The following is a 13023-nucleotide window of genomic DNA, read 5'->3' on the forward strand; positions in this document are numbered from 1 at the left end:
TCAACATGGATGTAGCAGGTTGCCATTACAAAGCTACTGGTTCATGTAGATGGTAGCAGCATATACGTTTAAAACCTTCCGTGGTGTGTGCATTGTAATGCTATCAAATGCACCTCAGACAACCTTATAAAACAGTGTTGAAAACCTCTTACATTGTGCTTGGTATTTCAGTCCAGTTACATCTCAAACAGAATGAAACATGGCATTATGAAACACTTTCACTTAATAGGGCACTTGCCAGAATGTCATGGCAGCTTTTCTCTTTCGTTTTATTCAAACCATGGGGCTGTGAGGTTGTGAGGTGAATATTTCCTACTGCACCACTCTGCCACCGTGACAGTTTTTCATGCCCCCCCCCCCTCCCCCGGCACATTTATGTGTATGTAGTACAATTTCTATTTTGTGCCACATTAGTTGTGCACAGCTGTAGACCCCACTTACAGGTTGGGTGGTTAGTAATAAGAACATTGTAAGATCAGTTAATATCACATTTTATTTACACTTCTTTATTTACAATAGCAATGAATTTTATGATCCAGGGGCTTAACATCATTTGTATTTGTGATAGCATAGCTGTGTAGTCTATAACTACGGTCATGGAGTTGTTTCTTCATTCATCTTTCACCTGATGATCTTTTGAATTCTTACAACTGTAGATAACCATTCTGTCATGGATAGTGGGATTGGACGAGATTTTTTTTTTTTTCATGAAATGACATGAAGGAAAAGGGGGTTACTAATATCATCACTCATCTCTTAACATGAGTCTCATCAAGTTATCATGTTTCCTCAAAGAACAATTTGGTTCCAAGTGGTGCTAACTGAATGATAACTCATTATTATAATTTAATACATTAATTATGTTTACAAGTGTGTTTTTTTTTACATACCTTTCCTACAAATTTTGCATTAGTTATTTATTTTCTTAGATAGATTTAGAGAAAAAAAATCTAAAGATTTGTTAGCCATACAGACATAAAAGATATAAAAAGTACACCATTCACAACATAGTGACATGCCAAGATTTGTATATTTGCATGTGTATTAAAATATATACATTTATGCAATATATGTGGGTACATACGTTTTAATTTAAAGCTATAAATATTTTGTTCAACGATTTCGAGTTTAACCACCTCTTGCGACATGAACAACAAGCGTAAATGCTTTAAAATATCTGAAATTATATACATTTTTACGTTTATTTTAAAGACCGAAAAACGCATGACTTTAGAATAATAAAAAAAAACTAATCGCGTATAAAAAGAGGAACTGGCAACAGTGGCCATTACGCCTATGTCTAGCTTTGCATATCGTTGAGAGTGTGAATAGACAGCTGTTTTAACCAATGAAATAGTCCAAGACTGTTTGACGCAATCACAATAGAGCGGTGTCCGCCAATCGAAGTGGACGAACTGATAGCGTAAAGTTGAGTCGTTTGTTATTTATCCTCCCCCTTTGAAAGTTTATGAAAAAGAGGGATCCCAAGACAAGGCCGGTCACGTGTTTATAGACACGAGCAGCGATTGGTTTAAACGACAAGAGAAGGCGTGGCCACGGCGGCGGCGTGGGTTCGCTTGAGTGACACAATTATAACAAGTTGGAACTGGCGGCTGAAGGGGAAGTTTGTGATATCGTTACATTGACACTTAACGAAATAAACAAAAATCAGCGTTGTTATTTTGCGTGCCTAATTCGGGGTCGGGAAAAGCGAGTAGGATTTGTATGGAAGACAATGTGAAAAGAGGGCTGTTTTGAGGAGAGTCTTTTCCTGGACGGATTTTGGCATCTGCTCATATTGCGTTTGGGATCCGCACAGAGGTGCTGGGGGACGGCGAGCTGGTACATTAATCCGGTGGCGTGGCTCTGCTGCTTCTTTTTGACTCTTCCATGAAATCGTGGGGAGTGTCAGTGGCCTCTGCAGCCTGCACCGCCGCAACAGCCGCTGCTGCTGCCGCTGCTGCTGCTGCTCGGAGTCTCGGCGATGATGATGAGGAAAAGAAAATGGCGGCGCGGAAACCGAGTGAAAGCGAAGAGGACTTTCCAAAGCTCACAGCTGAAGAAAGAGAATGCTTGGCTGGCGTTGACAGGTTAGATCAATCTTTTGTTCGCACTAGTTTTCAACGTTGTTTTTAAAAAGTGACACGTTTCTGTGCGGAAGTCGTTAAAAAAATATCAATTGAAGTGAGAGAACCGCCTCTGTGTTGTCCTCTGCTTGCAGCTCACTGTTTGGATTTCAGAGGCTTCATGAAGATGGCGCCAGAACGAAGGCCTTGCTGTTAAAGGTAATGTTAGCTATGCACACACAACGACCTGAAGCTGGCACTCGGCTTTTAGCACCGTGCATTCATATCTGCTGCACCGCACACACTTCTTTACTTTTCACTTGGATGCGAAAATATCATTTGTACCTAACGGCATTTTTGTTGTGCAACATTTTACATTTAACGTTACTTTTCCCCCTGCACTGAGCTAGACACTTTTTCAGGGGATCGAGCTTGTGATTTCGTGTAGTTTTACTAGCTGGTCCACTAAGCATTCAGCATGTTACATAAACATGCACTCAGTAAGTGAATTAAATGAGCATTTGGTGTCTACTGAATAATTTATTTATTTTTTAAAATTAATTTAAGGGAACTGTTTCTGATGCGATGTCACTTTGCGTGCTCTTAGCTAGTTGTGTCGCTTTGTTAAGTACTGCTGATAGCATGTGGTGGGCGCGAGATGTTAGCCACATATTAATCAGTTAACTATGTGGCGACCGGCGTTTTGCTAGCTAGCTTGACGTTGCTGCTTTTGTTCTAAAACCGTGTTATTAACTAGTATTGGTTTAAGAACCGGGTGTTAGTTGAACTTTCGCGTTGTAGTTAGTGAACCCGGTTAATTTGCAGGTTAGGACGGACTTGCTAACCAACTGAACCTGGTTAGTTTGCTAGCCACCCCCCCCCCCTTTAAGCCACATATCTGGGTGCAGTGTTAATATAACCTGTATAACTAGCCGAAAGCTTTCTCTACGACGCACACATTTCATTTCGCGTACATTTTTCGTGTTCGCTATTAGCATGTAGACCGCTCCCTTTTCGGGATTACTTCGATAACTACCCTGTTAGCTGGATGCTAGCTCAGTATTTGAATGCGCCATGTTACGTGTTTTGTGTAGGGTGGCGTTAAGTTCAGACCATTTTCAAAATAATCGAGCACGGACATTTTCACGAAGTAGCACTGCTTAGCTAGCGAGCTGGTCAGGGTTAGATTCTTAATTTACCTCCATTATTATTCGGGTATTATGAAAATTCTGGAAATCCAAGCCCTTGTTTGTTTAGTGAGCTGGCACTAAGGGTTTTCACTTCACATACGACATATCACTGGATCTACATGACTGAATTGTAGAAGCGAAAAGAAAGAAAACAACAACAACCCCAAAAATATTTGATATTGGACGTACTGGTGTAGTGTTTTGCTTTTCTCCGGGTGCTACCCCATGGTAAAAGGCTGGCCGAATACAGGGTGTTATGCGCACAAATGTCTGCTTGGTCTTAAATCTTCCTATTTCTTTCCCCTGTTTCAGTTTTAGTCAGGTTAGTATGTGCCTCGTCTGGTTTTCAGAGGCCTGCCAGCTTGCATAGCTTGGTTTCCTTAAACATTGTACAATAATAATAATAGTGCACGTGGCAGTGCAAAAGCTATACAACCTGGGAATAGCAGTTCGTTTATGACTTTTGGTGCATTGCATAATATAATGTAAGCAATCTTCATACAGATTGTGGGTGTTGCAGTTTTAAATATGATCTAGTTAAAAACTTATAACGATAACAGGGAATTAACTGACCATATATATAAAAAATATATATATATATATCTATCCCTACACAAGCCAGTGGTGAAAATGAAAGGAAATATTTATTCTGAAATCTTTGCACATCCTTGTGTGTGTGAAACCCAAAGGGAACAAATGGATCAATTCTCCTAATTTATTGTTCTTTCTGCAGGATAAGATTTCCAGACAAGTAAGATTGTTTATTAATTACAATTGATTCACATGCCATTAGTGATCGGTGTGTGTAATATATAACATAAATAAAATCCCAGAACCCATGTTTTTCACCCTATGTATTACATACACCTGATTTTAATATAAACAAATTATTTTAACCTTTTATTATAACTTTGTTGTGATGTTGATGCTACACAAGTTGTGTGTGTGGTCATTAGTAGGTCACCTGATTATTACATGTATCTAGACTGTATCTGTCTTAGGAGTTTGATTACTCGTGGATGCATTACTTCTGACAATTTTTTAAATGTCTTCTATATTTTATTGTTTTGCATTTTAAATCTAGCCAGTAATTAAATTATTTTCTAGTGGCAAATGATTTGTAAAGAGTGCTTTCTGGTGTGTCTTTTTACTGCGGAAAAGACACCAACGTGTGAATTCAGACTTGCTATCCAGTCAGGTCCATAAGTATTTGGACAGTGACAGGTTTCTGCCTCTGTACACCACCACAATGGATCTCAAATGAACCCATCAGGATGTGGTTGAATTGTAGTCTTTTGGCTTTAATTCAGGGGGTTTAACAAAAATATTGCATTAACCATTTAGGAATTATTGCCATTTTTCGCCAGCTCAAAAGTAATCGGACAATTGACCGATGAGCAGTTTCATGTTCTGTTTCCTTAATATTTCATGACAAATTAAGGAGATAAAACGTCGGGTGTTGATTTGAACGTTTTTGCATTTGGTAGCTGTTAATGAGAAGTCTCAATATGTGGTCCAAAATACAAAACAGAGAGACAGCAGAAACTTTAGGAGTGGACAAATCAATTATTTGGTACAGTTTTAAAACGAAGGAACGCACTGGCGAGCTCAGCGACACCAAAAGGCCTGGAAGATCACGGAAGACAACTAAAGTGGATGATCACAGAATTCTTTCCATAGTGAAGAAAAAATGCTTCACGTCATCCAGCCAAGTCAATAACACTGTGGAGGAGGTAGGCATATCATTGTCAAAGTCTACAATCAAGAGACGCCTTCTTGAATGTAAAACACAGTTTACTTCAAGATGCAAATCACTGGTAACTCTCAAGGACAGAAAGTCCAGATTAGACTGCTTATAAAAAACCTGAACAGTTCTGATGCAAGATTAACTTGTATTACAATGATGGAAAGAGAAAAGTATGGAGAAGGAAAGGAAAGGCTAGTGTTCCAAAGCAAACCACGTCATCTGTCAAACATGTGGAGGGAGTGTTATGGCATGGGCGTGTACTGTATGGCCACCAATGGAACTGGGACACTTGTTTATTAATGGTGTGACTGCTGATAGAAGTGGCAGGATGAATTCTGAAGTTTATAGAGCTATGATTTCTGCTCAGATTCAGTCAAATGCTGCAAACCTGATAGGACGGCGCTTCACATTGCAGATGGATAATGACCCAGAACCCCAAAAGCAGCCCAAGAGCTTCTCAAGGCAAAGAAGTTAAATGTTCTTAAATGGCAGTCAGTCACCTGACCTAAACCCAATTGAGCATGCTTTTCACTTGCTGAAGATCAAACCGAAGGCAGAAAGACCCACAAACCATCAGCAACTGAAGGCGACAGCAGTAAAAGTCCTGGCAAAGCATCTCGAGGGAGGAAACTCAGCATTTGATGATGTCCATGGGTTCCATACTTCAGGCTGTCATTGACGGCAAAGGATTTGCATCAAAGTATTAAAAATAATCCTAATACTTATTATTCATAGTTTGTCCAATTACTTTTGAGCTTGTGAAAATAGAGGGGCCATGTATTAAATGGCTGTAATTCCTAAATGGTTAATGCAGTATTTTGGTTAAACCCCTTGAATTAAAGCTGAAAGCTTGCACTTCAATCACATCTTGATTGCTTCATTTCAGATCCATTGTGTTGATGTATAGAAGCAAAATCACAAAAATGGTGTCCAAATACTTATGGACCTCACTGTATATTACCTTTAGTTATTTTCTTATGTTCTTTATTTTTTTTGAAGCTAAAATACAATGGAATTGTTCCAGATGAGTGCTTTTGGTAGAAAAAAAAATATAGACATGATGAAATTGGGTGGGACTAAAATCCCAGAGATCCTCTCTCTGGTAAGAGATGCATGACTCTGCCTCCCTATGTAAAACTAATCCAATCCAAATAAAGCTTTATAAAGATATTTTTGAGAAAGACTTCACCATTTTAAATCTCTTGCATTGTCATTATTAATCACATTGACCTTAAGTTGAGTATAAGGTGGAAATGCATTTAATTTATATTTTCGAAAAAATCTGTATGATGTTTAACCATCTGATCGTTCACCCGTGAATAACACTGACACAATATCAGCCCTAAAATACGGTGATGAAAAGTTCTTTCAGCTCTTCAGCCAGTTATGTGTTCCTTCAGTAGGCTAGTAATGCTTAATCATATTAGATTAATCCTTATGACAGACCTTGAAGGCACAACTGTTGTCTTAGTGAATTGGTATTGACTATTTCCTGATAAAATCCCAGTGTGGTTAAGGTAGGTTCTAAAGCTGAGAGAAAGGAGCAGGCTCCTGAAACAGTTGTGAATTCGAGACCGCATAAAATGGTGGTTTAAAAAAAAAAGTGAAGGAAAAAGTATCAGTTGTGTGTTTGTCAAACCACTCCTTTGGTGGACACGGACTCCTCCAAACTAGCCAGCTGAAGATTAGGGGGGAAAAATCACCTGGTCTTTTTCCAGTCTTAAACTGTCTAGTTTCAGTGAGTCTGTGCCCATGATAGCTTCAGATTCTTGGACTCACGTGTAGTCTTCTGTTGTAGCCCGTCCACCTTGAGGTTTGATGTGTTGTGCATTCTGAGATGCTTTTCTGTTCATCACAGTTGTAAAGGAAGCGGTAGCTCAGTGGTTAGGACATTGGGCTTCTGATTGGAAGGTCGTGAGTTCAAATCCTTGATTTTATGCACTATGCTGCTGCCACATAATTGCCTGATTGAATAACTGCATAAATGAGCAGGTATACAGGTGTTCTTATTAAAGTGGACAGTTAGTGTATAGTCAGGATAATCCAAAAGTAGCTGATAGCTGTTAATGTTACAGTGTTACAGGAAATTTAAACCGAGGAATCAATATAACAGTAGGGCTGTGACTAACGATTATTTACATAATCGATTAGTTGGCTGATTTATTTTATCGATTAATCTGATGGGGAGGGGGGCAAGCTTTCGGGACCCTTTTTTGTTTATTTATAATAAAAACCACAGACGGAGTGTTACAAATATAAACTTCAGGCTAAAGCTTTACACAGCTGTTTGTCCAATTATATAAGACTGAAAAGAACCCAATACATACACCAGAATATTTATTATTGATTTAGGACTGTACTTTAATTCTGTACTTTTTGTGCATCCATAAAAAAATGATGCATAAATACTTATATAAACTAATAAGTCTGAGTATAGGTAGGTAAAAGGTAACATTTGACATAAACAGTAAACTGAAGAAAGTCATTGTTGATGACCCTGGGTGTCTGCTAAAGTCAGCGGCATCACATTACGTGCGTATGATGTGCGCCGTCGACCATGAAGCGGCTTATACTTCTGGTTAGTAAAAACCTGCTAGTGTTCCTTTTGAGACGATATTACTTTTTTAAAATTCATACACTAGTCGATAGCGTGCATAGTGTAAGTGCACAGTACTTCATTTGGGACAGAATTTTATTATTTACACTCTGGAGCGTGTTTTCGGAACAGAAGTAACGTAGTGAGTAAATGTACCATGTGCCGCGCGAAGACCAACTAATTGATAATGAGATTCCTTGACAAAGCTTTTCATAATTGATTTTATCTATGTTGTTGCAGCTCTTGTATAACGGTATTGTAAACAAAAGCAATTGAATATTTGCAATGGTCAGTCTTCGGTTCAGGACAGCTGACAGTGTTTGGGGATGGTTCTTATAAAATTTGTGTGGCACCCTACCTGGCCTCAACCTTATTGAACACCTTTGGGATGAATTGGTGCATCGACTGGACCTCAGGCCTCCTCACCTGACATCAGTGCCTAAGCGCTCTAATGTTCTTTTGGCTGAATGAGCACAAATTCCCACAGTGAGTGGAAAGCCTTCCCAGAAGAGTGGAGGTTATTATAAAAGCCAAGGGGAGGATGAACTTTGATATGGGACGTTCAGAAAGCACGTATGGGAATGATGGTTAGGTGTTTACGTAGGTTTGGCCATATAGTGTACACTTACTGAGCACTTTATTAGGAACCACTGTACTGAGGGGACTTTCACATGGCAGTTTAGTCGGAAACAGAACACGGTTTGCATGAAAAATTGGAATTGTGAAGGCAGTTATGTAGATCAGGAAGCATACTGTGGTACAGAACCAGAGATTGTAATTGGTGCATAATATCTGCTATGTATAGTAGCACCAAAGTAGTAGTACTAATAAAAAAACAAACAAAAAAAAAAAAACATGGTGCGTTGCATTGTGGTCTCCATGTGCATTTGTGATTACATAAGATGAACACATGCACCGAGGTTGGATAGAATCAAGTCAGTGTGAAACCAGACCAATGCTGCAGGGGGCGCCGGGAACAATCACACTCGGATTCGGACCACAGCAAACTTGCCCAGTGTGAAAACCACCTAATACTTGGAAGGGCCTCCCTTTGCTCTCAAAACAGCCATGGATTCCACAAGATGTTGGAAACATTCCTTTGAGCTTCTGGTTCCTGTTGACATGATTGTATTATGCAATTCCTGCAGATTTTTTAAGTGCACTTTAATGCTGCAAATCTCCCTTTCTACCTCATCACAAAGGTGTAGTATTGGATTCAGAACATTGAACTCATTGTCATGTTCATGAAACCAGTTTGAGACTTTTGCTTTGTGACATGGTGCATTATCATGCTGGAAGTAGCCAGTAGTAGATGGTAAATTGTGGCCATGAAGCTCAGCAGCAATACTCAAATAGGTTGTGGCAATCAAGCGATGATTGATTGGTATTAATGGGCTCAAAGTGTGCCAAGACAACATTCCCCACACCCTTACACCACCTCCACCAGCCAGGACTGTTGACACAAGACAGGTTGGGTCCATGGATTCATGCTTTTGACACCAAATTTAAGTTAGTTCCCATTATCAATTACATTTATAGCAACCACAAACACTTGCCCTCTCACCAGCATCCCCTTCTCTCTCACTTGCGCTCTGTCTCTGTCTCTCTCTCTGTCTCTCTCTGTGTCTCTCTGTCCAACTCTCCACATGCTGATATTCTAGACACAATACTATTTGATTGAGTAGTCTCCAGTAAATATCTTACCAGCTTTGTTTTGAAACTGGTGGGCCTACCATTAATTATTGATGTAGAGAAGGACTATTTTAAGTGCATCAGGGCAAAGAACCTTTCTAGTCTATTTACAAATCAGTGAAAAAGTTTTTTATTTATTTATTTTTTTCAAATTATACATACCAGTTGTCTATCCTTTTTCACTAATAATTGATTTATAATCAGTAATGGTCACGTTGAGATTGTTGCCTTGATTCATTTTGATTCTTTTTTTTTTTTTTTTTTTTTTTTTTAAATGAATGCATTAATCTGAATTGTCAGATTGTTACAATAATTATTACACACTTTAAGACACAGGTATAACTTGAAATATATGTTCATTTGCTGTTAAATAAACAAAATGAATATTGCTAATAATTATCGCATGTTAGTAAGTAGATTAGTGTAAGCAGTAACATTAATCATCACAGTTGCTTATGCTGAAACCTCAGATTAAAACATAATTGAGGTTTTAATGCCAGCAGTAACTTGTAAATAAGAATGAGCAGAGGTGACTTTTTTATTTTTTTATTTTTATTTTTTTCTTCTTTCATTTATTAGATTAGTAATGTGTAATAAGTGCATAGTAAGCATTATCCTTGGCTATTATCTTTAAAATACATTCCTATTATTGCCTCACTGCCACAAACACCTGCATAAATTGGTGCATGTTTCATGTATATTACGTGTGTATGAGGGTAAACGGAGCATGCTGCATACTAACCATGTGTAAATAAGGGATTAGTGGATTTGAAGTTGATTCATCAAACAAACTCGATCATCACACATTTTGATGTTATATGATTGTCTAATGAATCAGATTCAGATTTGTTCATACACAGCATTGATAAATAAGGGCCAATATTCTAACAGCACACCTACCTATTCCTTGAGTGTCATCAGGTTTGGTCATACTGAAATGTTTATAAAACTCTTGAAATAAGACTTTTTGCTAAACTGCAGCACCTACATGTGATTTTGAGTGCTTTAATAGCTAGTGTATTCTTTCCACAGTGAATATGACCTGAATAATGTCAGAAGGGACATTTAATGAACAAAATGAAAAGTACCGCCTCACTTGTGCACAAATGCTTTGCAATCATTATGGTAAAATAATTAACGTCTGTTGCAGTTTACATGACTGTTCATACAAACATCGAAATGCTTGTCATTTGTATGTTGTTACTCTCCACAATTTTGGAAACACCCATAGAATCTTTCTGATGTTTTCCAGGCCATTCGCTGCTATGACGCCTACATCTTGAAATCCGAAGGAAAAGTTGAGCCCGAGGTGTTTTGCCAGTTAGGCCACTTCAACCTCTTGCTAGACAATTACCCTAAAGGTGAGTCAAGATATTGTTTATTTAATCGCTTATTTTGATTTGATTTATTCTCCTCTCTGATCCCAGCCGCTCTGCCTGTAACAGTAATTGTTTTGAAATTAAAAATGTATGCCAGATGAGTCATCACTGATTACGTTTCTGTCTTTGTCCCAGCATTATCTGCATACCAGAGGTACTACAGTTTACAGTCAGACTACTGGAAGGTGAGAAATTTTCTGTAACGGTTCATTCAGAGCTTGTTTTGTTTGCGGTTTGTTTTAGTTCCTGGACTAGATGCATGTTGGTGCTAGTCATACAGTTTGTGTGGGAAGGCGAGCACTCCGAGATGCCATGGAGTGCTAGTGATGACATTTCTTGGTTTCCAGTGATAGAGCTTCAGATTTGGTTGGCTGTTGATGAGCTGAACATGAGCTGGGCTTGCTCTCACGCTGTAGCTCATTTGTAGAATTCTCACTTCTAGCTTATTAGAATAAGCTCAAATCTGTACAATGCAGTATGTCGACCAGATAAAACTATTATTTTTTTCTGATCATTCTTTTTATGTGCACGTCATTGTCTAAAACCCAGCTCCCTGCTAGTTTTCTTCTCTGGTTTGTAGCCTTTTCTCTTCTGTGTGATTGATGCAGATGGTATCAGCACTGTGTGTCTGCTCAGCCTGAAATGGCGCTTGCCTCATCTACTGCTCCTGCCATGGGTACTGTGTTCGTTGCCCTGTAAGACTGTGTTAGAAACAAGATATCTGTACTTGATTAACTGCGGTGCTGGATTGGTAGTGGCATGAATTGGTGAAATAAGTTGTGATTTTCCTGCTGCGACTGCATACATTTTGGAGAGACTTCAAAGGTTAGGGTTAGCATTTTCCATAGTGGTGACCACACTGGCTGCGCTCGACAACGAACACATCATGATGTTCTTCGTCGTTCGTGGAGTCTCTTTGCTCATCATCTTTCACCTCATCCAGAGTGCCATCATTGGTTGTTTAGTAATTAACTTAACGTGATGAGATGTTATGGAGACAAAAATATTGTTAATGTTTTCTTCCAGATTGTTACAGCTAATAACTGTGTACACCTGCTGTGTGGCTGTACTCATTCTAATCTGAACTGTTAAGGCTGTTGCTGATAAAATCATTAGCTTAAATAATAACTTGTAATTACACTCGGGATGTAATTGAAACTCGGCACCCTATTGAAAACTGTTCACAGTATTAAGTGGGACTGAATAATCATTTGTGTTTTACTTTTTTAATTTGTTATTACTTTTTATTTATTTATTTATTTTTAAACTGATGTACCAGTTAACTTCCTGTCAGTCACCAGTCCAAGTACGGCTCTAGCAGCAAAGCTAATCATGCTGAACTACCAAATATCAAGAACATTAGCTGAAAACTCTCCAATCCCTCTGTGTTCCCATGATTTATGTAGAATTTGACCAGAATCACAGACACTTCAGTAAGTTGTAGTTTTCATAAAAATATTTGTAGGTATGGAAAAATCTGGGATGTTTCAGCCAAACACCACATCTATACACTGGGGGCAGTGGTGGCTGATCAGAAGCTCGGGGGTTCAAGCCGCAGCATTGCCAAGCTGCCACTGTTGGGCCCTTGAGAAAGGCCCTTAATGTTCTTTGCTCCAGGGTGTCATGGCTGAGCCTGTGCACTGACCCCAGCTTCCTAACATGCTGGGGTATGCGAAGAAAATAATTTCACTGTGCTATAATGTATATGTGATCAATAAAGACTCGTTATCATTATAGTGCAAGGAGTCATTTTGCTCGTGGGACCAATACTTGACCGTTTTTAAACCATTTTAGACTTTGAAAATTTGTTATTTACCTGATTATTTATTAATTTCAAAAAGACGTTTCAGGTCAACACCATCTGTTTCTTGTGTTGAAAGTATTTTGCTTTTCCAAATGGTGATGGATGACCGGCATCTAACATGTGCAACCTCATTATTTATACCCCTAAAACAGTCAAAAGAAACAGCACTTCCTGGAGACTGAACAAGAATTGAAAATAAATATGTTCATCGGTGTTATAACAACATGCTGCACAAAACGGCCGCAGACCTAGGGTGAGATTTTACCTGAGCGTTTTAAAAATTGTTGCTCATGTCCCTCGGTGCTATAGACAGACGGGAATGTGAAGTGAAAGAAAAGCAAATAGACATCTCTACTTCTGGCCAGCTCACTGCTTAGGGAGAGAGACTGAGAGAGGATAAAGGCGAGATGGGTTTGAAAACGGTGCTCGATGTGCCTTGTTAATCCTCACTCCTCAAAGTCATTCCCTACACACCACCTTCCTACTGACTTCCCCTAAATGACACTCAAGCATGCCACAAATGACTCTTTGTTTAGATTCATTTAAAAT

At 38.8% G+C, this 13023-nt stretch overlaps 1 protein-coding gene across 2 annotated transcripts in view; it reads left to right on the plus strand.

Annotated features, from left to right (window-relative positions):
• The first annotated feature begins 1562 nt into the window (after positions 1 to 1562).
• Positions 1563 to 13023, plus strand: part of kdm6a (lysine (K)-specific demethylase 6A) — a 47501-nt gene continuing 36040 nt past the window's right edge. For both annotated transcript variants that reach the window (XM_017470107.2, XM_017470108.2), the window contains exons 1-4: positions 1563 to 2090; positions 2222 to 2285; positions 10544 to 10652; positions 10806 to 10855. In XM_017470107.2, coding sequence (XP_017325596.1) covers positions 1891 to 2090; positions 2222 to 2285; positions 10544 to 10652; positions 10806 to 10855 — 423 coding nt within the window. In that variant the 5' untranslated portion in view covers positions 1563 to 1890. The remainder of the gene's footprint in view (positions 2091 to 2221; positions 2286 to 10543; positions 10653 to 10805; positions 10856 to 13023) is intronic.

Source organism: Ictalurus punctatus, chromosome 6, assembly GCF_001660625.3.
Source record: "Ictalurus punctatus breed USDA103 chromosome 6, Coco_2.0, whole genome shotgun sequence".
Taxonomy (NCBI): Eukaryota; Metazoa; Chordata; class Actinopteri; order Siluriformes; family Ictaluridae; genus Ictalurus; species Ictalurus punctatus.